The sequence below is a fragment of the Chrysemys picta genome, chromosome 2, assembly GCF_011386835.1.
Source record: "Chrysemys picta bellii isolate R12L10 chromosome 2, ASM1138683v2, whole genome shotgun sequence".
Taxonomy (NCBI): Eukaryota; Metazoa; Chordata; order Testudines; family Emydidae; genus Chrysemys; species Chrysemys picta.
Genome location: NC_088792.1, coordinates 182,771,889 through 182,799,088, shown reverse-complemented (window position 1 = coordinate 182,799,088; position 27,200 = coordinate 182,771,889). Strand labels below are relative to the sequence as shown.

The window sequence follows — 27,200 nt, the reverse complement described above, 5'->3', positions numbered from 1 at the left end:
TACTTCCTCCCTGATCCCTCCATTCCTCCCTCCCCTGAACCCTCCCATTTTGTCCCATCATTGCAAGAAAGAAGCTCCCCATTTTGCTCATCGGGCAGGCAGCGGCAAGCTCCTCTCCTCGGCACATACCTGAACACAGCTGTAACTGGGTGGACGGGACAGGACAGGGAAGTTTCCCCTCTGGAATGTGCCCCCTCCAGGGTGTCTGGAGAGGGGCATGTGACCATTCCTTCCCCTCCCTAGTGTTGACCCTGACTGTTGCAGCCTATTAGCTAGCAAGAACTATCACGTCCTAAAACTGGACGAGACAAATTTTACTTTAGTACATGCTAAACTGGTCAAGGGAAGGACCCTACTCTTCATCTCTACCAGTTTGGCATATGTTAAAATCAGCATTCCTCACCAACAGTAGAGCTTTAGGGCACAATAGTTAGAACATGTTCTAACATCACACCATGAAATTCCAGTCAAGGCAAAGTCTAGGGGTATGTCTAAAAAAGAATCAAAGGTGTCTTGTTAAAAAACTTCTTTAAACTAATATTTTAAAATCCTAATCTAGACAGAGAAAGTTGTATTTTTAACAAGAGTTAACTGGTTGAGGTGAAGCAAATAAAATTTTCCATGTCTACATTTGGTTTTTAAAATTGCTAGCTAGCAGATTTTTTAAAAAGTAACACACCTGTTCTTCTTTGAGGAGTCTCCCTGTGGTGCTCCACTTTAGTTGTCTTGATGCCCTGCACCTGTAATCAGAGATTTGTGGTAGCAGTGTCCGGATGGATTGCACATGTACCGCTGCTGTCTCGCGCCATTCCGAGCAGTTACATAGCGGTGCACAGCCAATCGTCCCTCAGTTCCTTCTCTATTGCCTTTAACTTGAGTCAGAGCACTAGATAGATTAGAGTTACATAGCTCATAGTTTGAGATAACATAAGTAATAGATAGTTATCCTTTATACATTTCATTTATTTAACTAGAAAAAGGAAGATTTTTTTTTTTATCTACCCTTGGTAAAAAGTTAGGTTTAAATAGACTGTCTGTTTCCCCCTTGTTACGTTTCAGAGACAGATGTATCTGGCATGCCTGGATCACCGGGTTTCAAATGCTGTCTGACTTGCAGACTTTCTATCCTAGTCTCCGACGGACACGCACAGTGCATTTGGTGTCTCGGTGAGGCCCACATCATGCAATAGTGTCCAGATTGTTGCAGTCTCGCAGCCAGAACCAGGAAGGCGAAAGATCTCCAACTGAAATTGCTCATGATGGAGAAATCATTGCGACCAGCCTTGGACCCTGAGTCTTGGACCCCTCAAGGCCAATGATCTCCATCAGCAGCCTCTGACAGAGGACCTGCTTCTACTGCTCCTCATCAGGAGCCTTTACCCAACAGGGCAACTAAAAAGAGGGCTCAAACTTCTCCTCAGAGGGAATTAGCCAAAAAGAAGGAATCCTCACCAGCCAAGTCCATCTCGGTACCAACAGCAACACATTGGACTCCGAGATCCCGGGTCCTTCCAGCGTCGGGAGCTCTCACAAAGCGAAGGACCCAAAGCGGGCTAGGTCTAACGGCGCCTCACAGGAATCTCATGTTCGACTGCAGAAATACAGCTGATTGTTGCAACAATAAACATTATTCACAACCCCCAATTATTTGTCGAAGCTTCAACATATTTGGTGTATTCCCCAAAATGAAGCGTCTCACTGGGTCAGAGATTACACAGTAAATAAACTTGGACTGACCTGAAGTTTCATAAGGTGTATATGAATCCATCAATTATCTAGAATGTCTAGACCCGAAAAAGGAGAACTGGAGTTGCAGAAAAGTAAAGTGCCCAAAATGTCACATAATATGACATCTGATGTTTGAAACTACGTTAATCTTATGGGGTATCTGAACCAGAGACCTCACTCTCCCTTTCACTAATCTGTTCCACTGACTTTTTCTTCAAATTGACATGTTTGAGGTATGAAAGTACTAGACTTCTAAAAGGAAGAGCATCGCCACTAAAATCAGTTTTTCCCACAAGTGAATTTGAGATCAAGTGCTCAGCAGTGATTAGAAGTGGAGATTATGAAATAAACTATCAACATTTTACAGTCTATTCACTTTTTGCCTGTAGGGTTTTGTGGGAAATAGAGGATTTAAATTTGTCATCCATGTGTTGTGGCTGACTCTTCACCCTCATCCATCACCAACCCAAGAGAGAAATTGTATAGATCAGTGATACTCAGACCTCAATGGTTTAGGAGCTAAGTTAGTGATCAACATTACCCAAAAGAGCCACAACACATTAATTGTTTCATTTACTATTACTATTTCAGTTACTATACATATAAAATTCTCCCAGCAGAATGGCTGACCAAGTATTCTGCAGTTGGTTAATAACCTAGTAAAAGCATCATGACTGGTTAATAACTTATTGGTTGTTAATTAAATCACATTGTGTTTTAATATCAGGTGCTGCAAAGAGCTGCAGGAGACACATTAAAGAGCCACTTCTGGCTCCCAAGTCTCAGTCTAAGTATCACTGGTATAGATGTGGAACACGATCTTGCAATGAGATTTACATGGGTGGATTTTTACATCCTCACACAGAGACCCAGTCTGACATTCCTCAGGGCACAACCTGGACTGCTGAATAGCTGTGTCTCCTCAGTTCTCCAGCCTGGGATGCCTTTTACACTGCTTTACTGGTGGACAGCCACTCTTGGCCAGTTAACACACAGCCCCCAGCACATAACTTGCTCCCAACTGCACAGTGTTGAGTGCTACTAGGTAGCCACTCACGAATTACACTGCAGAATACCAGCAGATTCCTAGTCTCAGACTTCCTTCAGAAATGTGCATTTTGTAGTGCTCAGTACCCTCCTGAACAATACAAGCTTATAGAAAGTCTGTCATTTCATTAAAGGAAAATGATATGCATGTGCCTTGTTATCCAAAATGGAGTTTCCCACACACTTTAATCCATACCAGATGTGGGCAAACTATAGCCTGTGGGCCACATCTGGCCCATAGGACCGTCCTGCCCGGCCCCTGAGCTCCTGGCTGGGGAGTCTAGTCCCTGGCTCCTCCCCCGCAGCCACGCCGCTGCGCAGGCCGCGCTCTGGCCCGCCACTCCCGCTGGGCAGCATGGGGAGCGCAGCTGGCTCTGGCCAGGTGTTGCGGCTGCGAGCTCCTGCTGCTGGTAAGGAGGCAGGGAGCGGGGAAGTCCTGGGGGGCAGTCAGGGAGGAGGGGATGGTTGGATGGGGAGGAGGTTCTGGGGGTCGTCAGGGGATGGGGAACAGGGAGGGTTGGGAGTGGGAGTCCCCGGGGGCCTGTTAGGGGTGGGGATGTGGATAGGGGTTGGGAGAGCAGTCGGGACAGGGAGCGGGGGGGTTGGATAAGAGGGTGGGATCCCGGGGGGCAGTTAGGGGTGGGTGGTCCCGGGAGGGGGTGGTCAGGGGATGAGGAGCAGAGGGCAGTTGGATACGGGGTGGGAGTCCCGGGGTGGGAGTTCCAGGGTGGCTGTTAAGGGCGGGGATGTGGATAGGGGTTGGGGCAGTCAGCAGACAGGGAGCAGGGGGTTTGGATAGGGGGTGGGTGTCCTGGGAGGGGGCGGTCAGGGGACAAGGAGTGGGGGGGGGGGAGATGGGTTGGAGGTTCTGAGGGGGGCAGTCAGGGGGTGGGGACGGATCGGGGGCAGGGGTCAGGCTGTTTGGGGAGGCACAGCCCTCCCTACCCAGCCCTCCATACAGTTGCGCAACCCCGAAGTGGCCCTTGGGCCAAAAAGTTTGCCCACCCCGATCCAAACACACTGGTTAAGATAATACAATAAGAGAAGGTTATTAACTACAGAAAGATTGATTTTAAATGATTACAAGTAATGATTCATAAAAGTGAGGATTGGTTACAAAAGAAATAAGAGTGAAACACAAGCTAATACCTAATTTAACAAGCTAAGTGTCTTAAAAGCAAAAAAAGTATACATATGTATACAGCAATCTGTACTGGCTGAAAAGCTTTCCAGCCAGGACCATCCCTCCCCCAGTTCAATGATGCTTTCTTTGTCTTTCAAGCATTGTAGCTACTGTGAGTAGAGATGGGGGAGAAAGAGGAGATTTGGAGGCCTCTGTCTCTCATTCTTGTAGCACTCTCCACTCTTTGAGGAGTCTCCCCAGCTGGTGTGCAGGCAACCAGTAGTCTCTTGTGGACCTGAGGTCTGTGACTCCTCCCTGTGATGGAATGTAGATTTCTTATTCACACCTTACCCCTGCCAGAGAATGGTCACTTACACAGGTGATAGTTTTTAACACCTGGGTGTTAGTCTGTCTTTTGTTTCTAAGGCTATGTCTACACTACACAGCTTTTAGCGACATGGCTGTATTGGCACAGCCATGCTGCTAAAAGTTGCGCAGTGTAGCTGCTGTTTGTTGGTTCTCCTGCCGACAAAAAAAAGTCTATCCCCAACGAGCGGCGTTCGCGTTGTCGGCAGGAGCAGCACTTGTCGCAGCAAAATGTTTGTCTTTGGGGGATGGGGGGGGAGAGGAGGTTTAACACGTCTGAAAGACAAAAGTTTTGTTGTTCAATTGCCAGGGTAGACATTGTCTTAGAAACTGATTTTGGCCTGCTTTTCTTAAACTTGGACCATATTACAGCAATGATACAGAGTAGAATCTTATAACTTCACATACAATGTTGATATACATATTTTACTAGGACAGTAATGTTCAGCAGATTGACATTTCAAATGATACCTCTGTGACATTCTGTACCTCAAAGTAGCACCTTGGAACCCCCATAATCATCACTGTGATATTATTATGTCTTGTACAAAGTATGCTTTGTGAGGTATCATTTTGTCAGTCTTGATCTGTTGAACAATAATAACCTGTTGGATTGTATGTACTATTATTGTATGTGACAATATGAAGTATTACTATATGTGTTACTGAAATATGTTGTGAGGTTGTGAACACCCACAACCAATCTTTCAGTTACAACAAAGGAGTAGCCATCAATAGCTAGATGGCGTTAATGGCTCATCAACACACAATCCGCTGTTCTAGAGATTTCTAGGAGGAGGCATGGGGGTGGACTAAAGCACGTCACGGCAAAGATCTTTCCAACAAGCTGGAAGAAAATATAAAGGAGAGACAGTGACATAATCACGTGGCCTCTCCCCTCTCCCGCCATCTCAAACGTAGTGGAGCATCTGGAGGACAAAGACTTTGAACTGGGGAAGGGTGGTCTCAGGTTGGAAGGTAGTCCCAGCCTGTGTATTGAGGAACTGTAACCTGCTTGTACCATCTTTCAGGGTGAGACATTTTTTGCTTAAACTTTTGCTTAAACTAAAAGTTTAGGATTTAGAAAACATGCTGACTTTTCATTTTCTTAAGATAACTGTCTCTGACCTTTATGCCTATCACTTATAATCACTTAAAATCTATCTTTCTGTAGTTAAGAAATCTGTTTTATATTTTACCTGAAACCGTGTGTTTTGGTTGAAGTATCTGGGAAATCTCAGCTCAGGTTAACAAGGGCTGTTGCACGTCCACCACCCTTTTGTGGAGTGGCAAACTAGGTAATGAGCTTACACTGGCCTGGCTTTTGACCAGTTTAAGACAATGCAGTTCTGGGGTGCAAGGCTGGGGAGCTGGGGGGAATTGGCTGGAGCTTCTCTATTGATGGTTCATGAGTGACTGGGAAATCATGCATGTAATTCACTTGTGTCGCTGCCTGTGAATGGCTGTGTAAGTGCAGTTCCTATCGGAGGTTTGTAGCTTGTCATCAGTATCACAGTGTGAGAGACAGCCCGGGCTGTTGGGTTTGGAGGGCTCAGCAGTCCCACAGTCCAGGTTGCACCTTGGTGACCCCGTCACAGTGGCGCAGCAAACAGGGTGAAATGCACAGCTTGTTCTGAGTGAGATTTGCAATTCATACACTGGTGTAGAGATTTTAAGTGAGATTTTAAGTGCACTAGCTGAGAACTGTCAAAAAGAAGGTTACAAGTTTGTTATTTTCTGTTTGCTTATTTTGGGAAAGGGAAGTAGGGGGGAAAAAGCAGAAAGATGGGCATCAGTGATGCAGTTTCAAAGTTGGCAGGTGGCAGGAAAAGAGAGAACATCAGTGAATCTTGGAGCTAAGGGAACTGGAAATAGGGGTTCAGAAGCAAGCTGAGGAGTTAGCACATCAGTGAGCCCTAGAGCTGCAAGCCGAAGAAGCTGAGGCCCAGAAGCAAGCAAGTCCGTGAACCCTAGAGCTGAAAACCTAGGAGGCTGAGGAAAGAGTGGGAGAGACCAAAAGCACCAACTGGATCTGGCAGACAAGCAAAACCAGAACCTCCCCACACAATGGATTCCCACCTCAAAAAATTCACAAATGGGAGCAATTGTGTCCTGAATACAAAGAGACAGACGATGTTGCAGAATATTTCACAAGCATACTTTGTACAAAACGTATCATAGTCTTGTAAAAGTGGTGAACATCAGACGGTCACACCCAGTATAGTCAGTGAGTTTCCACATGAGTGTAGAGGTCTGACTGCATGGATCTTACTCCAGGATCAAGGCTTTCAAACTTCATGGAAGTGATTTGAAGCAGAGGAAAGAATTGGGGTGAGGGAAGAGGAGTGTGTACAGAGGACTAAGAGAGATTCTTGGTGTACCCCTAGTGAATCTCTAATCCTAAAAATGGTTTGTGTTGTGACATTTATGAACAAGAGAGCAATTCTGTTCCAACTTATTTTCAGTGGCTTGTTTTTTACTTGTTAAATATCTTTTGGTTTAAATTCTCTGAGGCTTGGTCTTCATCCAGAAGCAAACTTTTTGTGTGGGAAGTTTAATAACTTTTGTTTGAATTTCTCATGTGATTTCCCCCCCCCCCCCCCCGCACCCCTCTAAACTATGGGCTTTTCACAGGCAGCTTTTCTCTTGGATAACTCAGAGGCTTTATTTTAAATGTCAAATTTAGCATGTACAGTGACAAGATATAGTGCCGTAACGGTGTTTAAGAAGTTTGGCTTTGAAATAAACTAAGCTATATATATAGATCAGGTGTGAGAAAATATTCCTTCATTTCAAATGTCACAGTTGCACTATGTTAGTAAGATCCAAATGTTCACAAGCATGATATCTGAAAAGTTACACATCTTGGTGTATTATAATGTGATCATTCTAAGAGAAGAAGTGTGTTGTCTGTTTGTATCGTAGGCGCCGACTCTGTGAGTGCTCCGGGGCTGGAGCACCCACAGGAAAAAAAAAAGTGGGTGCTCAGCACCCACCAGCCACACCTGTTTGGCAGGTGCCCCTGATCAGCTGTTTGGTGGGCACCCCCAATCAGCTGATCAGGTGGCTTGGGGTGTGTGGAGGGTGGACGGGGGCCTCAGGGCTGGGGCGGGAAGAGGCAAAGAGGGCTGGACCCATGGGGGTGGAGTGGAGTCTCGGGGGAGGGGCAGGGTGGGAAGAGGCAGAGTGAGGGTGGGGCCTTGGGGGAAGGGACAGACAGGGGCGGCGAGTTGTATGGGCCCATGGTGCCCAGGTTCCATGAATATTCAGGTCCGGGGGGCCTAGCTCCACCAATGTTCGTGGCTGGGTCTCTCCCCCAGCCCTGGCTGCTAGCCCTGGCTGCTACCCCTGCCTGCTGCCCCCACGTGCCTCCCGGTCCCTCCTGCTGCCCCCGGGTGATTTAAAAGGGTCCGGGGCCCCCAGCTGCCGCCACCACCACCACTGGCAGCGCAGTGGTGTTACATGTTACAGCGCGGCCATGGCAGCGCTGTGATGTGGGCAGTGTAGTCCCGCTTTATCGCTGGGGGAGAGCTCTCCTGGTGATAAAAAAAAAATAACCACCCCGAATGAGGGGTGGTAGCTTTATTGCCAGGAGCATGGCTCCTGTAGATAAAGCGTTGTCTATACTGGCGCTTTTCAGCGCTAAAACTTTTGTTGCTCAAGGGTGTGTTTTTTCACACCCCTGAATGACTAAATTTTTAGCACTGAAAGTGGCAGTGTAGACACAGCCTAAGGCGATTTCCTGCCCATCCGCTCCACACTGCTCCGGGAAGCAGTCGGCACATCCCTGTGGCACTGGGGGTGTGTGTGTGTCCCACGCGCCACCCTCGCGCTGAGCTGCTGCCAGAGGGGTGTGCAGGTCACTTTCAGGAGCTGGCACCGCCCAAACTAAGCGCCGCCGACCTGCCCCATCCCAGAGCCCACACCCAAACTCCCTCCCAGAGCCCGACGACTCACCCCTCCTGCACCCGAACCCCCTTCTGCACCCCAACCCCCTGCCCCATCCCAGAGCCTGCACCCAGCACTCAAACTCCCTCCCAGAGCCCGAACCCCCTCCCAGAGCCTTAGGCGAGGGGCGGGACTTGTACCCATTCTGGGCACCACCAAAAATTATCCAAAACTGCCGCCTCTGGGGACGGAGTGGGGGGTGAGGCCTTGGAGTGGAGCACCCCCAAGGAAAAATAAAAGTCCGCGCCTATGGTTTGTATTATTATTTATCAAGGAATGTCACAGGCTTAATGTTGCACAGAACATAGAGGAAAACCTGATTCTTTCCAAGGAGCAGATGCAAAGATTTTTGTTTTAGTGTCCTACTAGAAATGGATTCTTGACAGATTAAGAATAATAGCTCATTTGATTTCTCTCTCTCTTTGTCATTTTCTACTGTCAGCATTGGGTTTTGCCAGAACTTATTAGCAGGTTTTATGTTTAGTTTTTACCTTTGTATGTTGTTTTAGCTCTGTATTCATCTTACAATGAACAAAGTTTGTTGCTGGACAATGATGGTGAATTATAGGCACTCTGCCAGTGGATCTCAAACTTTTTTACTGGTGACCCCTTTCACATAGCAAGTCTCTGAGTGCAACCCCCCTTATAAATTAAAAACACTTTTTTATATATTTAACACCATTATAAATGCTGGAGGAAAGCAGGTTTGGAGTGGAGGTTGACAGCTCACGACCCCCCCAGGTAATAATCTCACGACCCCCTGAGGGGTCCTGACCCCCAGTTTGAGAACCCCTGCACTATGCTAAGTAACACCTTGAAGCTGTGATGATAATTTAGTTGTGATGGCAATGTTCTAGTCAAGATGGAAAAGGAGCTTCCATAATACCTATCCTTAAAGAAGAACTTTTAAAATGTGCCCTCAATTTCTGATTTGTTTAAGTCATTTTTGTTTTTATACGGAATGTATGCTATTAATACAATTTTAAGGTTGTGTTTTGTCACCAACATATTAATAGGTGTGGATTACCAGAGCAACCCTAAATGTGCCCACTTCTGCTTGTGTTACAAGAAGGTTTCCTCACTTTGGATTACACAACTAGCTCAGCTAGTGCAACAGCGAGTTCTGGAGCAGAACGCAACAGAATGAAAGAACCTTAAGTCAGTGTTTTGATAACTAGCTTGAAGGAACCTTAGGATTTGTCTACACAGACACTTAGGCCTTGGTTACACTCGCGCTGTACAGCGCTGCAACTCGCTGCGCTCATGGGTGTGAAAACGCCCCCCCCCCCCGAGCGCAGCGAGTACAGCGCTGTAAAGCGCCAGTGTAATCAGCGCCTGCAGCGCTGCACACTCGCTTGCAGCACTGCAAGCTATTCCCCTCGGAGAGGTGGAATACATACAGCGCTGCAAAAGAGCTCTAGCAGCGCTGGTGGCATGACTATACTTGCACTTCACAGCGCTGCCGCGGCAGCGCTGCGAAGTCCCGAGTGTAGCCAAGGCCTTAGTTCGTGGCAAATTGGGTATAATTCTCTCTCTCACTTGCCTGCCATGCACTAAGTGTCTGTATGGACCTTCCTGCCCAACACTAAAAGTTTCCTAGTGTACATGAATCTACTCCTGTTTCAAAGAGAGAAGGATCAAAATGCACTAAGCACCTCAGTATGCAGCAGCAGGGTCCATAGCAATGCTTAGTGCACAGCAGACTAGTGCAGGGTAGATTTACACCCCAGTTTGCCACAAACCACATATTTGTGTAGACAAGCTTGTCATTTTCACTTGCTTTATTGTAAAGAGGAGCTGTGGTTAGGGCAATGGGTATAATGCCATGAGCTGGGAAACTTGTTTTGCTCCCAAATCTGTCAAAGATTCACTCTGTGGAAGGGTAAATTGACTTATGCTGTCCGTAAAATGGAATTTTAATAATGCTCTACCCACTTTTAAAAAGTACTTTGATGAAAAGTCCTATAGAAATGCAAAGTATTAACAGTGGGCAGCATGGGATTATTCAGCAAATACAGTATATAGCGGTATAATACAAAGGCACTTCATTTACTTCCTATAATCATAGATGTACATTTGCATAATTTTATATAATTCTCATAGAGTTTGTGACGACTTAACAAAAAACTCTAATGAAAATTAAAAAGAAACCTACTGAAAGAGGAAAGAGATGAGGTGTCTGTGGGAACCATAACTCAGAATTTCCTTGTTTCCATGCAGTTACCATCAACAATACCACTGCCTTGTCCAAATATATATATATATATATATATATATATATTCCACGTAATAGAAATTGAAATTCTTCTTTTTCTCTTGTGAATGCATTTTGAAAGTAAGTTTCATTTTATCCCATAACAGTTTCTAGTCTAGACTAAACAATACTCTATACATCTGTATTAGAGTGGTTCTGATCTGAAAAGTGACTGTAAAAATGGCACGTTAGGTTTCTGTACTAGTGTCTGAATGTCTTCCAGAGCAAGTGGTGCTCAATTTAATTTTTTTTTTCCTGATTGCCAGCCCTGCAAAAACTCAACTGGTCTTGAGTCAAGCTATGGTCTTGCCTACATCTGCATTGTCATCAGTAATAAAGATTCTGCAGGCCAGATTATATCCATCACACATGTACTCCATTCTATACTACTTTATTTCCATCTTCTCTTTTGGGATAGGTTGGAAGTCCTCCTCGTATTACTGGTCAGGAGCGGGTGCAATGTGTCTTCCGTACCGAAATAGATTTTTTTTTATATTTCTTGTTTTCTTTCCCCACAAGCGCTCTACTGAATTTTAATTTTACCTTCTTTGAAATATACATATTCAACCTCAATCACCATTTAACTTTGCAGTCTTATCTGGCAGAAAAGCAAGTGGCTCCTTGTGAAATGAATGCTTTGATAACTCCAGAATGTGCCATCAGGAGTTGGCTGAAGAAGCAAATTTGTGCATTCTTAGATCCTCTGATTGGTGCTGCATATTCTTCACCCAAATATCCGTGATAACTGTCTTAGTGTTTTCTATAGTGCTTATCACCATAGCATCTAAGAAAGACATCCCAATTGCTTACTGTAGAGATGGTTGCAATATTGTGGAGGGTTGTGACTTCAACCAAAAAGTAAACTACAGGAGGAAATAAACTCTTAAGCCACAAAGATCGTGTTTTCAACTGCATTTCACTAGCAGTAAAAATATGGGAAGAAAGAAAGTGCATATTTCAGCAGAATTGTTTCTAAGGCATCAAGTGACTAAAATTTTTAATTATCTGACAGATTTGTGGCACAGAAATCTCTCACTGTAATAAAGGATGTTGCTGATTGTTTTAAGCTGCTAATGGGTAATGAAGTACCTGTAACAAGACAAATTTCAAGTTGTACAAAATAGATATGACTGGACAATGTGTATCATTCAATATATTATAAATGAGTGAAAATTTTTTATATGATGAATTGAGGTAACAGAACACTGATGTATCTGTGGTAATTTCAAAAGTGCCATATTCCAGACTGCAGCAGTTGTCTACATCCTTGCATCATTTGGCATATTTGAGTTATGAAATTCACAGAAGAGTCTGCTTAGCAGTTATGGAGATATATATTGTATCCCCTATATTCATCACCTTGTGTTATTTGAAACTTCTACTTTTTACCTTGAGGTAATTCAATCCAATGCTGGAATGCAAATGGGGTTCTCCTCTTTTTTTCTGGTTTCAGAGTAGCAGCCGTGTTAGTCTGTATCCGTAAAAAGAACAGGAGTACCTGTGGCACTTTAGAGACTAACAAATTTATTTGAGCATAAGCTTTCGTGGGTTACATCCGATGAAGTGGGCTGTAGCCCACGAAAGCTTATGCTTAAATAAATTTGTTAGTCTCTAAGGTGCCACAAGTACTCCTGTTCTTTTTTTCTTTCCCTCTGTATAAGCAGTGCCGAGTTAAGGTTGGGAAGTTTGTTTTTAACTTTTTACACACTGCATAGTGATTTTGTAGAATATTTGATGGTCATTGCTGCTTATCTCTTATTTAAGACTGAGCTGTTTAAACACTTTGAAGTGCAACTAGCCAAACTTTTCCTTGGCTTAGCAGATACGCTGATGAGTTTAACTGCTCTCAGTTCAGAAATGTTTTGTGGGATCAAAATCGATTTTTATTTATATACACACATGAATTGCAATATTTTGTTTAGTCAAATATTGTCATTTGTGTGTGTATATAAATAAAAATGCTCTCAAAATACGCCTTATCTGAGAGCAGTTAAACTCGTCAGCATATCCGCTAAGCCAAGGAAAAGTTTGGCTAGTTGCACTTCAGTGTTTTAACAGCTCAGACTTAAATAAGAGATAAGCAGCAATGACCATCAAATATTCTACAAAATGACTATACAGTGTGTAAAAGGTTAAAAACACACACACCCCGCCCCAAACCCAACCTTAACTCAACACTGCTTATTTTGGGAGTCGATGTAGATGGCACACTTCCCAGAGCAGAGCTCAAAATACACAACATACTTGCCCTGTTGGTGGTGCATAGAGTCTGAACTTTTGGATGACATCCACTGTTCCTACTTTCATATCTTGGCTCATAGAGCTTAAAGCATGCTTAAAATCTTCTATGACTGTTGCACACAACTGAGGATTTTCGTATGGGATCTTTGTATCTAGATTTTCAAACTAATATTTACCAGGAAAAGAAAAAGGCTGGAATATATGCTAAGCTAAGACATTCAGCCCAATAATATACATATTATCCCTAGACAAAATCTCAATTCTTTCATTTTGCTCAAGGTGTCACCTTGACATGGGAAGAAAAATAACTGGCTTTTATTGAAACTTTAGAACCAGATCACAAGAGTGAATAGCTGGGACAATCTCTAGTAAGTGTTATTTAAACTGGGACACTAACACATTATAATAGTGATGCTGCAGTAATTAGCAATTTTGCTACTACACTCCATGTGTATTTTTGTAATTCAAGAATGCATACTGGCTAAAATTTTCACACTTGGTTGCCTTAAAGTTTAGCCACCTAGATTCTTTTCTAGGCACCTAATTTTAGTTGCTTGATTTTCAGAGGTGTTGGATGCCTGTAGTTCTCACTGAAGTAAATGTGAAGTGCTCAGGACCTATGAAAACTGGGCAACTTTTTTTAAATAGTTAAATATAGCTTGTGGTGCCAGTTTTAGGCAACCAGGCTTGAAATCTTGGCCATTTTGATTTTTGTGTATTAACAATGATGGTTTTTCTTCCTTAGCAATGCTCTCAGAAGAACAAAAATTTCCTTTTAGATTTCAGTGTCAGTAAAATCACAATTTACTCAAAGTTTAAGAATCTTGCTCCTTTATTTAAAATAAACTGTGGTGTTTCTTTGATTTGCTATTTTGTTTTTGTTTATTTTAGGTCAAGAAGTGGTGTTTAAGTGCCTTGGAGAAGGAATTCTTGAAAAGGCCTTTCAGGGATATAATGCTTGTATTTTTGCCTATGGACAGACAGGTGAGAGGGTCTTCTGTTGATCTGAGGAAAAGGTGGAGATGGCTTCTTTGTGAGTGTATGGCGGGGAATCAAACAAAAATATTAGAACTGAAAAGAGAATCTAAAAATTCTGTGGGAAAACAGTAAAAATAAAAAAATCCTTCAAACACCATTGTTTTACTACAGTATTATATCTTCTGTTTCATTTTTAACTAAGTACTTGATTGACAGCTCTGGAGATTGAAGTCATCCTCTATTTAAACAGAAAATGGGTTCAGCAAGGCCAGTGGCAGTGCAATATTCCTTACATAGTTGTAAATGGATGTTTAGTTTCTACCTGCAGGAGCCACCATCTAGGATTGAATTGGAAATTCATATTCTGTGCCCATTCATTCTTTTGTGTGCGTCAGGTGAGACTGACAACAAGGGTTGCCAATAAATGGCAGTTGTGGTAGAGGTGTTGTGAAAGATTCCTGTATTGATTTAACTATTTCTTTTCTTTTGCACTCAGATGAACATGCTGACTGCTTGGTGTCCTCCAAGTCACTTTGTTCTCTTAGGTGCTTCTTGAAGAATAAACGGGACTGGAAAACATACATTGTGTGAATAATTTAGTGACTATTTGAGAAATTGCAGTATGCTTTAAAACATTCCATTTCTCTTCCCCTTTGCTTTTCTCTAGGTTCAGGAAAATCCTTCTCAATGATGGGCAATGCAGAGCAGCTCGGCCTGATCCCACGGCTCTGCTGTGCTTTATTTCAGAGAATCTCTGTAGAAGAAAATGAATCTCAGACCTTTAAAGTTGAAGTGTCGTATATGGAAATCTATAATGAGAAGGTCAGAGATCTGTTAGACCCTAAAGGGTGAGTAGCTTTTTATATTAGTTGAAACTGCAACATAGAACTACCCACTTTGAAAGGGTTTGAGAAGCTTTTGTGAACTTGTATATGTATAAAACTTGTTCAGAAAGGATCACATGCCCAAAATGTTAAAGTGAACTGTTCTCAAATAATACCAAGTTTGTAAAGCGTGAAAATGATTATGTTGATTTAGGTTTGGCCTATACTAGAAAATTAGGTCGGCATAACTAATCCAATCAGGAATGTGGATTTTTTACACCCCTGAGCAATGTAGTTATGTCAGCCTAACTCTCTGTGTAGACAGCTCTAGGTTGGCAGAAGAATTCTTCTGCTGAGCTAGCTACCGGCTATTGGGGAGGTGGATTACCTATGCCAATGGGAGAACCCTCCCGTTGGCATAGGCAGTAACTACACTGAAACGCTGCAGCTGTGCCGTTGTAGTTTTTTAAGTGAGACATACCCTTCCTTACTTGCATCTATTTGAATAGATGCTTAAAATAGCACCTTTTAACTAGTCATTTTTGGATCAGCTTATTACAGCTGTTGAACAACACACACTATCTCTATATACATCCATTTAAGACAGGAAAAGAATGCTGTCCTTTTACATGGGGAAGAAGGGATGAATATATTTGATATAAGAATATTTATTGCCATAGTTGCAGAAGTGTAACCTTGAATATCAGCAGCATTCTCAGATTTTGTATATTTTGTAAGACAATGTTTTTATAGAGAAGTATTTTCTTTTTAGGAAATGTAGATTAATTTTAAAGGACGAAGAACACTAAGCAGAGTAAATACATATGATTGTAAGGGGTGGGGGAAATACAGAAAACTAAAAAGGCATATCAAATTCATCAATACATTGGGGGAGCTTGATTCTTCCTTATTTGTGGCTGTGTGATATATGGCAACTCCTGATATACTAGCTAACATATGTCATTATTTTATAGAAATATTTGACTCACAATTTCTTCTTAACAGCTTGCAGTGCTTGTGGAAGCCTTACAAGGGAAAAGACGGCCCAATCCTGCATCCTTCATTACACACCCCATACTCCTAATTATTTCACTAGGAGTTCTGATTGTGATAGGAATGTCGGATTAGGCCTGAAACTCGTTAGATGACTTTTGTCTCCCCTCCCCACTGTACTCCCTCAAAACAAAATAAAACAAAAAAATCTATCCCCTAAAATTGGACATAAACTAATATAAGCACTTATTATGTGTTACATATTACATGTGTCTATCCAGCCATTCCCTATAACTAGACATCAGTGATGATCCTTGAATCTTTCTCTCCTAGTTCCCTGTATTTAAAAGAATGAATAATTATGAGAAAACTAAAAAACAAATTAAAGACATTTTATTCAGAGCATTATCCTTCATTTGTGTAGAATTCGATATGGACAACAAATGAAAAATCCAGTCATACTCTCCAGTGTCAAATGTGAAGCTTCCTCTGGCAAGCAGAGGAGACCTAAACCATCAGTTTCTGCATTAAAAAAACTGTCTCTTATGGTTCCAAAAATAACCTTGTAAATGTAAACCAATGCTGTGCTGACTTCTGAGAATGCAGAAACTTAAGTGTCTTATTTAATGCTCATAGTGCATCAGAATGAAAGGACACTAGAACCTCAAAGATATGAACACCAGAGTTATGGATTTATTGGTCAACTGGATACCTTATGGAACTGGAAGTAATCAATCAGGCAGCAGCAGAGACCCCTCCACCTCACCCCAAAAAAATCCAGCAAATACTGTACTGCTGTGGGGCTTTAGCCCTGGGGCTCAGGGCTTCAGCCACAGTATGGAGGGAGTCAAGGCTCGGGGCTTTGGCCACATGGGAGGCACTGAATCTTGGGGCTTGAGTCCTGCAGAGGGTGCCAAGGCTTGGGGCTTTAGCTATGAGGGGAGTCCCTGTTTTAGCCTCAGCGCTCTCCCCGTAGCTAAAGCCCTGGCGCCCCCCCCCCCCCCCCCCAGCTGAAACTGGGAGTGGAACTGTGGGGAGCCACGGGGCAGAAGCCAGGAACGGAGCTGCAAGGCTGAAGCCCTGAGCTATGGTGCCCTCTGTGAGGCTGAAACTGGGAGTGGAGCCACGGGGCTGAAGCCCTGAGCCCCAGTGCCCCCCCAGGTCTAAAGCCCTGAGTCCTAGTGCTCCTGCAGGGCAGAAGCCCTGAGCCCCCCACCCTCCGGCTGCAGCCCCAGTCCCCCCGTGGCTGGCATCCGTAAGGTCTAGTTCAGAGTTACGGAACATTTCATTTATGAGCAACTTCCATGCCCGAGGTGTCCATAACTTTGAGGTTCTACTGTAACTGATTCTGGTCAGTTTCTTCTATTGAAAACCCTGTATAGCAATGAAATCAGAAATCATGTCACTTTCACTCTGTTCGGGCAAGCTATGAGGCAAGGCGTACAGGTATTCACAGGGGAAGAGGACTGGAATACCAGAAGCAGGGGAAGTAGTAGTCAGGGAATTCTGGAGTTGGAAAATACTTTCTCCTGGTAGTCACAATGAGACTGATATACAGAAGGGAGTCCTAGAAGAAGGTTTGTAAAGCCTAAGGCTTGATCTACAATAGAAAATTAGGTCAGGTTAACTACATCAGTCAGGGGTGTGAAAAATCCACACCCCTGATCCTTATAGTTAAACTGGCCTAAGTCCCTGTATAGATCATAGCGCTAGGTCAATGGAAGAATTCTTCTGTCGACCTAGCTACTGCCTCTTGGGGAGGTAGATTACCTATGCCCATGGGAGAATCCCTCCTATAGGTGTTGGTGTGTCTACACTGAAGCACTATAGCAGTGCAGCTGTGCCACTATAACCTTTTAAGCAGTGGTTCTCAAACTTTTGTCCTGGTGACCCCTTTCACATAGCAAGCCTCTGAGTGTGACCCCCTTTATCAATGAAAAACACTTGTTTATATATTTAACGCCATTATAAATGCTGGGGGCAAAGCGGGGTTTCGGGTGGAGGCTGACAGCTCGCGACCCCCCATGTAATAACCTTGTGACCCCCTGAGGGGTCCAATCCCCCAGTTTGAGAACCTCTGCTTTTAAGTGTAGACAAACTCTAAATATGTAGTGGTTGACTTAATTGTATTTATTAGGTGATAAATCCTAGAACCCTCCCCCATCCCAGCAGCCACTGATAGGGGCTGAGCTTCTCAATAAGGCATTGTCCCATGGACTTCACTGAGAGCCACCTGCCATCCCTTATACTTTGTATTTGCCCTGGCAGGTGGGTTTAGTTCTCTGGATAGGTTTCTGGTGTTTTTTAAAACCACTGACTGTGAATATGTGCCCAATATATACAGAATTGTATATGTCAATTAACAGATACAATTTAAAGATTAGGTTGTTACATTTGGATAAAGTGTGAAAAAATATAAAGGTTTAAGTTTCTTCCTTGATTTGCTCTATTACATCCCAGATTTTTGTTTGTTTTCCATTTTTGTCTATAGAAAAAAGTAATATGAAGCATTTCAGGGTCTGTTATAACCCCCCACCCTCACCCCACCCCTCCAACAAGTGTGTGCATTTAAAAACAAATTCAGATTGTAATGATTAAAACCTAGTAGGTAGATTTAACAATAGAAATAAGAGCAAAACAAATCCAGAATTTATCTGGAAGGTGGTTTTGTTATTACTTTAATCATTTTAAAAAAACAACAACAGAATTTTAAAAATGGATTTCTAAGTTCTATAGCTGATATATTGGCACTTCAGACAATTACTTTCATGGATTTCTTTTTTAACCAATAAAGTTCATAATAATAGATTGCTATGGGAAGTTTTTAAATAACACCCTGCTTTGTTCCTAAGGAGCCGGCAGTCCCTTAAGGTTCGAGAGCACAAAGTATTGGGGCCATATGTAGATGGCTTGTCTCAGCTGGCTGTTACTAACTTTGAGGTAAATATAAACTGATGACAAATAACTAAATAACATCTCTGTAAACAGGGTGATAAGGAATTTTGTACTATGTAAACCAGTATCTACTCAGATGTTTTGGTTCTTTGAGATGATTTACATGTTCTAATATTTGGCTTCATTATTGACAGTCACAAAAATGTCTGCCTGAAGACTCAGGTCTATTTATTTCAATTAAAAGATTTTGGCCCAGTCTTTTTTCCCCATGGAAGTCAATGGAAAAATTCCTGTTGCCTTCTGTGGCAGCAGTATCAGGCTCTTTGTTTTTGGAGATTACAGTGTATATGTAGCCAGTGTGTTAAGTTTGCCAATATTTCGTTATTATTTTCATTGTTTTCTACCCATTGGTTACAGTTTTCTTGTATTATGCGTATTATTTGTATCAGATTTTATCATAGCTGCAGAAGGGCCCACTTGAGTCACTCTGACTCTTTTGAAAATGTTATGTTTCTAAGGTTTATAAAAGACAATAAAAGCTAATATTTACAGAAATGCTGTACACGCTGCATGGAGCTTTCTTTATAAAGGAAATTAGATGAAAAACCTGTTTAAGTATTTTTAAAAAATGGCAGAAAATCTTCACTAATACTTTTCATGTACTACAAAAGGAGGAAAGACTTCTCTTTTCAGAGACTGGTATACTTCTGAGGCAGTAATATAAGCATGAAAACTACCTTCTGGTTCACTTAGATAGTATGTGTTGAATATAATATTAAAGCTCAAATAAATGAAAAAAGCAGTTTCTCTCAATCATTGACAGATTGCAGTTTCTCTGGTTCCAACTTTTATGAATTATGGTAGCTAAGGGGGAAAACCAAATGCAGTCAATCCTCTCCAAAAGAACATTTTGCTAGTGTGAATTTTCACAACTCTTTTTTTTTTTTAATGCACATTTGCTCAGGAGAGTCAGCAAGCACATGTATCAAACTCAACATAATTGCCTTTGGTTTTATACATATAGAAAGGTACAGTCTCTAAGCGAGGTAACCCTTTAAGCCAATTAAGTGAAGATAGTATTAGTGCTGCTCACTGAAGAAACAAGTTGTGTTCATCTGTCTAAATGGTTTTCTATTGGCCTAATTACTGGCATTAAACAAATATGACTAGTAATGTGGATGTTGTCAGCATGTTCTCAGCTACAGAGGAGTAGAGATTGTAGCTTTGTGTGTATCAGAACTGGGCTTAAGTACAGCACTTAGAAATTTAGTGGTGTGAATAACTTCAGCCTATCAAATTATGCACCCTTTGTACTCTATATATCTCAAAATGTATGGAGAAGGTCCTCATCTTTTATATGTTAATGAGAATTTTGTTTAGTGGGAAGAACAATTTCACCCACTTTTATCTTAACATTGCTTTTTACTATGTGTTATGCTCCAGGATATTGAGTCCCTGATGTCGGAGGGAAACAAATCTCGAACGGTTGCTGCAACCAACATGAATGAGGAAAGCAGCCGCTCTCATGCTGTATTCAATATTGTAGTAACTCAGACACTTTATGACCTGCAGTCTGGTGTAAGTGTGTGTTTATGGTGGTCCTTGTTTGAAATAAGAGGGACTTGCTGCCATTTTTCTCCTTTCAGCCACTCAGCCTCCAGGATTTACATTTCAAGGGTGATAAGTTTAAAGGAAACTTGGAGAACACAATTGAAGTCCATTGTCAGGATGAATACTGTTATACATCTATAAGTAGCACTGCTTAATCTGGGATAAGGAGACACAAATGGCCTACCATTTTAAAACTTAAGCTGCCTTGACTCCTGAGGGGAGTTTTTACCTCTGCCTTAAGAGTCATAATGTCACCTGGGGACACAGTTTCCTGTATGATATTACATTACCCTTTCCTTTGATCCCGTTAGTGTTTATTATTTGTGTGGAAAGGTAGAACACATGAGTATTCTCTTGGTTTGGCTTTTCTTTTGTCTTTAAGAGTGTGAGTACACTGCAGTTGGAAGTGTGATTGCAGCATGTGTAGCTATGTCTGAGCTAGCTTTACTCAACAGCAGTGAAGCTACAGCAGCAAGGCCTTAGGCCCGGGGTAGCCACCCAAATAAGTTCCCAGCATCCTGGGCGGGCTTGTACAGCCTTTACTGAAGCACATGCTGCCATGGCTCCACTGCTAATTGTACCCATGGTAGCTAGATTGCAGCATGTGTAGGCAAACCCAAGCTAGTGTTAACCACACTCCCTGATTGCAATATAGACCTATCCTGTCTTTATTGTAACTTGAACTATTTTCCATTGGTACTTAAATGGTAATCCATCCTCAAATATTTTTTTTGAGTCAAATTGAAACACTTTGATGATTCCCTTAGCTCATCTAGTAGAGATGATGATTCAGATTGAAATTAAATGTACAAGGAAAACTATGAAAGCAGCCAGTTGCCAAATGAGAGATGAGCATGCTGTTTAAGACTGACTACTGTAAAACCTGTCCTAGACAGAAGATTTTTGTTGCACTAGCATTGACAGCACTTTAATAGCTTACCATGCCAGTAAAGTTATTGAATTTACACCATAGTTAATGCTATTTCGTAAGTGGTGCAATCCTTAGGGATAAAGCGATATGAGAGTAACTGTTTAAAAAAATTAAAAAGCTTTATGGGAATTCCTTTTTCTTCAGGCTCTCTTACACCTCTAGTTTGTCACTGTTCATAATGCACGGCTCATAGTATAGCAGAATTTAAGTACTGCACGTATATCTGATTCTCTAGCATTTTGTATTCACATTTCTTGGCTATTTGTCTCCTATGTTTCATTCTTCTAGAATTCTGGAGAGAAGGTCAGCAAGGTCAGCCTGGTGGATTTGGCTGGTAGCGAGAGAGTGTCTAAAACAGGAGCTGCAGGAGAACGTCTGAAGGAAGGCAGCAACATAAACAAGTAAGGACACTGGCAAATATGAAGTGTGAAAATTAATCTTCCAAGATTAGTGTTTCACTGCCTGCCTGGAATCACTTGTCTCAAATCACTTCAAGTGATGCTTCTGGTGAACAAGCAGTTTAATTATGTTTTTTCAGCAACTATGTGCTGAACACCACATTATACATTGACGTAGGGAACCTGATTCATACATGATTCAGGTGAGATCTTTGTGCTGCTTATTTGGAAAAAGTGACAACAGCACTCTTAAAGAATACACCTTTGTGATTCATTTACACACACTTTCTTCAGACACATGTAGCAATCTCATCATTGAAAGACTGTAAGCCATAAAAGGAAGACTACAAACCATAAAACATTAGGTGAAAACTGGATGGCTGTGCTCCAACATGTGCTAAAAATATGTAAGCGTATAATTCACAGTTTAAGAAAAATAGGTCACAATGAAGGTGTGTAAGTTTAAGGTTGCTTAGGGGCATCTGTAACTCAAGCAGTGACAATGTATAGGGCATTTTGCTACCATAACTACTGTGTTATTCCACAAAACAAATACTTAGCATGATATCACCATTGTCTTAAATATATAAATTTCTGGGAAAAATGAGATAAAATGCAGCATCCAAACCTAGCACTTTTTTCAATTACCAATTTTAAAAGTTTCCATACAACTTTTTTGGTTCTCTGTAAGGGAAGCAGGACAGCAGAGGTATATTTCAACAATATTTATACTATAATATTAAAAACCTAATCTCTTTTAGAAGTTGGACAGGTCCAGAGATTCTTCTGTAAACACCAATCTACTTTGCATCACGGTGTCATGTTAAAAAGTTTACATGATTGGCACAGTAGGGTTAAGAATCACTACATGTGATGGGAAACTGGATAGCTTTAGGTTGGTAGTGTGGTATGTGGAGTCTTAACCCTCAAGGTCACTGATTCAATTCCAGCTCTCAGTTTTAGTTTCTGGTCACTATGAATCTCATGGCTGGTCACAGGCCTACGGGAAATGAGATGGTTGTCTCAGTCTAACTCCTAGTGGAAAAGTGACACATCACAAAGACCATTGCCACAAGAGACGTTAATTGCCATTCATGCTGGCAGTCTTGGCATATATACTGAGAACTGAATGGGCATTGAGAGTGAACTCTCTTCACTTCCCCTATAACCTGATCCCTCCAAGTCAGGCTTTACATCCTTTATTGTGGTGGCAGTTTTGGAATCTTGTTCTGTCCATGCTGTATCTTTCCTGTGGATAGAGATACATAGATTTCAAATCTTTCACGAGTACTAAATTTTACTTTGAAACATGTCTAAAAAGAGACTAGAAAAAAAAAATCCCTCTTCATTCATTTCTGTATGTACTTTTACCCCAAGTTAAGTTCTTGCATGGTATAAGTCTGTATCCCCTTTATCCACTGCTCTCTATTTGGAACCATTTAATGCTTGAAGGCTGAAGAGAATTCCTTCAGTGTTGTACTGTGGTGTTCTTTACCTCTCTTTTCCCACACTTTGTAGAATTGTCTAACTCTTTCACTTACAAGAAGGCACAGAACTTGTATTTGTTTTGCACTTGTGGAAAAAGGGCATTTTTATTTTGAGAGAGGTAGATTTTTCCAGGGCAGGCTCCAGGCACCAGCCCACCAAGCATCTGCTTGGGGCGGTGCCTGGAGGGGGGGCGGCGCGGTGGGGCGCTCCGGCCCGAGAGCGGGGCCGTGACTGACCTCGCTGCCCTCCCCGCGGCGTTCCCGCTGCCGGGGAGAGCGGAGCCGCAGTGGGCTCGCTGCCCTCCCCCCGGCGCTCTGGCCGCCGGGGAGAGCGGAGAGCCCCGGCCGGGCTCTCCGCCCTCCTCCTGGCGCTCTGGCCGCCGGGGAGAGCGGAGAGCCCCGGCCGGGCTCTCCGCCCTCCTCCTGGCGCTCTGGCCGCCGGGGAGAGCGGAGAGCCCCGGCCGGGCTCTCCGCCCTCCTCCTGGCGCTCTGGCCGCCGGGGAGAGCGGAGAGCCCCGGCCGGGCTCTCCACCCTCCTCCTGGCGCTCTGGCCGCCGGGGAGAGCGGAGAGCACTGGCCGGGCTCACCATCCTCCTCCCGGCGCTCTGGCTGCCAGGGGCTCTCTGCCCTCCCCCCAGCGCTCTGGCCGCCGGGGAGAGCGGGCTCTCCGCCATCCTCCCGGCATTCTGGCTGCCGGGGAGAGTGGCGGCCGCGGCAGGCTCGCCGCCCTTCCCCTGGCGCTCCGGCCTGTCGGGGATTGCGGGCCCGCTGCTGGGCTCGGCGCCCTCCCCTGCCGCGCTGGAGGGAGTGGGGGGGGCAGCGGGTGGCTTTTTTGCCTAGGGCGGCAAAAAAGCCAGAGCCAGCCCTGGATTTTTCCCTCTCGTTCTGAAAGTGCATTGCAACCAATAATTAAAGTTTGTTTCTAGAAGTTGTGCTACTAGAACTGATTTTCACAGAACACTGAGCATAAACCATTTCTCCTATTAAAATGTGTGAATAATGTGTAGCACACATATTTTGTATTGTCATTCAGAATAGTATGTCTCTGAAATAGATAGTGAGCTCTTTGGGGCAGAGACAATAGTTGAGCTTTCCAAAATGGCACTGAAACTTTTAGCAACACACCATCTTACGATAATCAACACATTTTATAACATTGTGGACAGTGAATTTGACTGACTTGTATAAAGTATCCCAGGTTTTTTTTATCATGAGGTCAAAAGCAGAGTGGCTATAATTGCTTGAAATGGCAATAATCCATTAGAACAGTGGTTCTCAAACTAGGGCCGCCGCTTGTTCAGGGAAAGCCCCTGGCGGGCCGGGCTGGTTTGTTTATCTGCCGCGTCCGCAGGTTTGGCCAATCACGGCTCCCACTGGCCGCGGTTCGCCACTCCAGGCTAATGGGGCTGCAGGAAGGGCGGCCAGCACATCTCTTGGCCCGCGCCGCTTCCCGCAGCCCCCCATTGGCCTGGAGCGGCAAACCATGGCCAGTGGGAGCCGCGCTCGGCCCAACCTGCAGATGCGGCAGGTAAACAAACTTGTGCGGCCCGCAAGGGGCTTTCCCTGAACAAGTGGCGGCCCTAGTTTGAGAACTACTGCATTAGAATATAATTCATATTGATTGCTATATGTAACTGCTTTGGATGAGAATGTGAAAATAAAGGAAGGCAAAGCAGTCTGACATGCATTTACAGGGCTGGGCAAACCCTACAGTACAACCACATAAACCAAAAATTTTGCAGGGCGACTTCTGTGGCATCTAACCAGTTCCTGCAGATTTGCTTGGAAGTTCAGTTTCTACATAAAAGCAAACACTGTGGATGAAATAGACTCTTCTCCAGTTATATCCTCTCCTTCTCTCCCCCACAGCTATCCTACCTCAGGCACTCCTTTTATTTTTGGGAATGCTTTGGAGGGAAGGGATAGTTTGCTCCATCCCCATCAGCTCCAGAAATAATTTGCATTATGTAAGTCTTAGATCTTGCTATCAGTGTATTAGACCCAGGAGTCTGCTTTCTGCAGAGAGCACTTCTGTTTTGTTCTCAGAGGTAGTGCAACTCCTTTTAAAGGAGATGCACATGTTGTGCTCTCTTATTGAGACTTTGTTTTCTCTAGTTATTTACCTTAACCTAAAATAAGTCATTCAGGCTTACAGTCATCCAGATATGACTTCTTTTTGTATATAAAAATAACATAAGAAGATGGCCCTCTCCAGCCTTCCTTCCAGAGGGTGCTGGGTGGCTACTTGTCTCCCCTCCATCAGGGTTTTCAAGGGACCCGCCCCATAATGGTCTTCCTCTGTCCTTGCAAAGATCTTCAGAAGAGCTGAATGTGCCTGCTTCTCTTCCAGTAGAGTACTGGCTAGCATACTGACCATAGGGGCAGCGGTACCCCACAGTCCTTTGCAATGTATCTGGGGAATCTCTAGAAAACACATAATACGAGGCACAGACTAAATCAGCCATTGATTAGTGCCTGCCAAGAGTTAAAGCACTCTTCTTAAACAGGCCGTAATTTCGATGCTTTTTAGTAAAACCACAGTTGTTGCTATCATAATTGTAACTACTAAGGAAGCCTTTGAAAACAAACTTAATATTGCCCACAATACTGTGATCTGAGTAGCTTTCATAATACTAGGAGCAGTAGCTGGGTTCTATTTACTAAATGTCAATGAAAACCCTATGAAAATGGGCTGAAACTATGCCATTCAGGGCAGTGTTCTCCACTCTGATATGCAAGCACCACCTCTACCACTGCTGCCTCAGGCACTTGTTCGGAATGTGCAGGCCTCCAACTGCACAATAACAAGTGAGCCAAGTCATGTATAAGGAAAAGGGATGTTGAAAATGTGAAACCCACAGAAGCGACTCTTTCATGTATTCTGCACCAGGCTGCCAAGTAAACTTACTCTTTCTGAACTGTCCCAGCTTATTGGATGGTGGTGGTGGCTTTTGTTAAAAGGCATTATGTAAGCAATATCAGACAACAGTGTGTAGATTAGATTAAAGTAATTACACATCTCCGGTGCATTGTGAGTTATGGAGCAAAGTAGACACTGGAATAGTTTAATTATTTTATTGCAGCCATTTCTCATAATACTTCCCTTACAATGTTTAGACAATGGCTTTTGTTACAATTTCTTCATTTGTATTTTTAAGGGATGTTTATTTTGGTATTATTACATTTGTTAACAATTAGCTGTGTAAAACAGATTGTATTTTTTTATTAATAATAATTCATAATACCTAGCTCTTGTGTAGCAATTTTCATTGGTAAATCTCAAAGCTTCTTACAAAAGAGGTCACTATCGTTATCCCCATTTTACAGATGGGGAAACTCAGGTACAACGGTGAAGTGACTTGCCCAGCAGGTCACTGGTAGATCTGGGAATCGAAGCAGAGCTCCCGAGTCAGTTCCGTGCTTTGTCCACTAGACCACACTGCCTAGTTAAAGCCATTTTTCTGAAGTAGCAATAAAGTGTTAAATCTTTAATGCTATGTTAATAAGTGACTATTTGTTTCACTAAAATAAGTGTCCCTTTATTAAAGCCTGCTCTATACAGTGAAATTAGTTGGCTTTACATAGGGCCTTTGAGGAGCAGTTTTGGATGCAGAGGTTGCTTTAGTGTTTTCCTTGGGACTACTTGCTTGGGTGAAACTTTTCCCACTTTCTCTTGCTTTTACATTTCTCCTTATTCCTGGGGTCTTCTGTTTTTGCCACTGTTCCTCTAGCTCAGTGTTTCCCAAACTTGGGACGCCGCTTATGTAGGGAAAGCCCCTGGCAGGCTGGGCCAGTTTGTTTACCTGCCGCGTCTGCAGGTCTGGCCGATCGCAGCTCCCACTGGCTGCGGTTCGCTGCTCCAGGCCAATGGGAGCTGCTGGAAGTGGCGGCCAGTATGGCCTTCGGCCCGCGCCACTTCCAGCAGCTCCCATTGGCCTGGAGCAGCGAACCGCGGCCAGTGGGAGCCACGATCGGCCGGACCTGCAGACGGGGCGGGTACACAAACTGACCCAGCCCGCCAGGGGCTTTCCCTGCACAAGCGGCGTCCCAAGTTTGGGAAACACTGCTCTAGCTGATGGATATTCAACAGCACACCCTTAAAGAGTCTGCTATTGGTGCTCCTTAATTGTCTTGGGAGGTTGGTCTGGAGCAGTGTGTGGCTCCCCAATATTTGCCATCTTCACAGCCTCTGGAAATGAGATTAGGGATCCAGAAATCAATTTTCCCTGACAGTACTGCAAAGGCTGATGTACTTTCACTTATACAACAATTTAAAATTAAAATACCCCTTTGTGCTGCATGGTATGGTCATTCAGACACTGGTATTCTATGTACAAATAGGCAAATATACATGCTAGTTCAGGGGTGGCCAACCT

At 43.3% G+C, this 27,200-nt stretch overlaps 1 protein-coding gene across 7 annotated transcripts in view; it reads left to right on the top strand.

Annotated features, from left to right (window-relative positions):
* KIF13A (kinesin family member 13A) overlaps positions 1-27,200 on the top strand; it is a 205,976-nt gene that overhangs the window by 104,872 nt on the left and 73,904 nt on the right. For 6 of the 7 annotated variants that reach the window (XM_065585082.1, XM_065585078.1, XM_065585080.1 and 3 more), the window contains 5 exons: positions 13,599-13,691; positions 14,353-14,533; positions 18,355-18,442; positions 19,841-19,975; positions 21,228-21,340. In XM_065585082.1, the coding sequence (XP_065441154.1) occupies positions 13,599-13,691; positions 14,353-14,533; positions 18,355-18,442; positions 19,841-19,975; positions 21,228-21,340 (610 nt within the window). Of the gene's footprint in view, positions 1-13,598; positions 13,692-14,352; positions 14,534-18,354; positions 18,443-19,840; positions 19,976-21,227; positions 21,341-27,200 lie in introns of those variants that run through there. The other variant, XM_065585084.1, reaches the window with a different exon arrangement.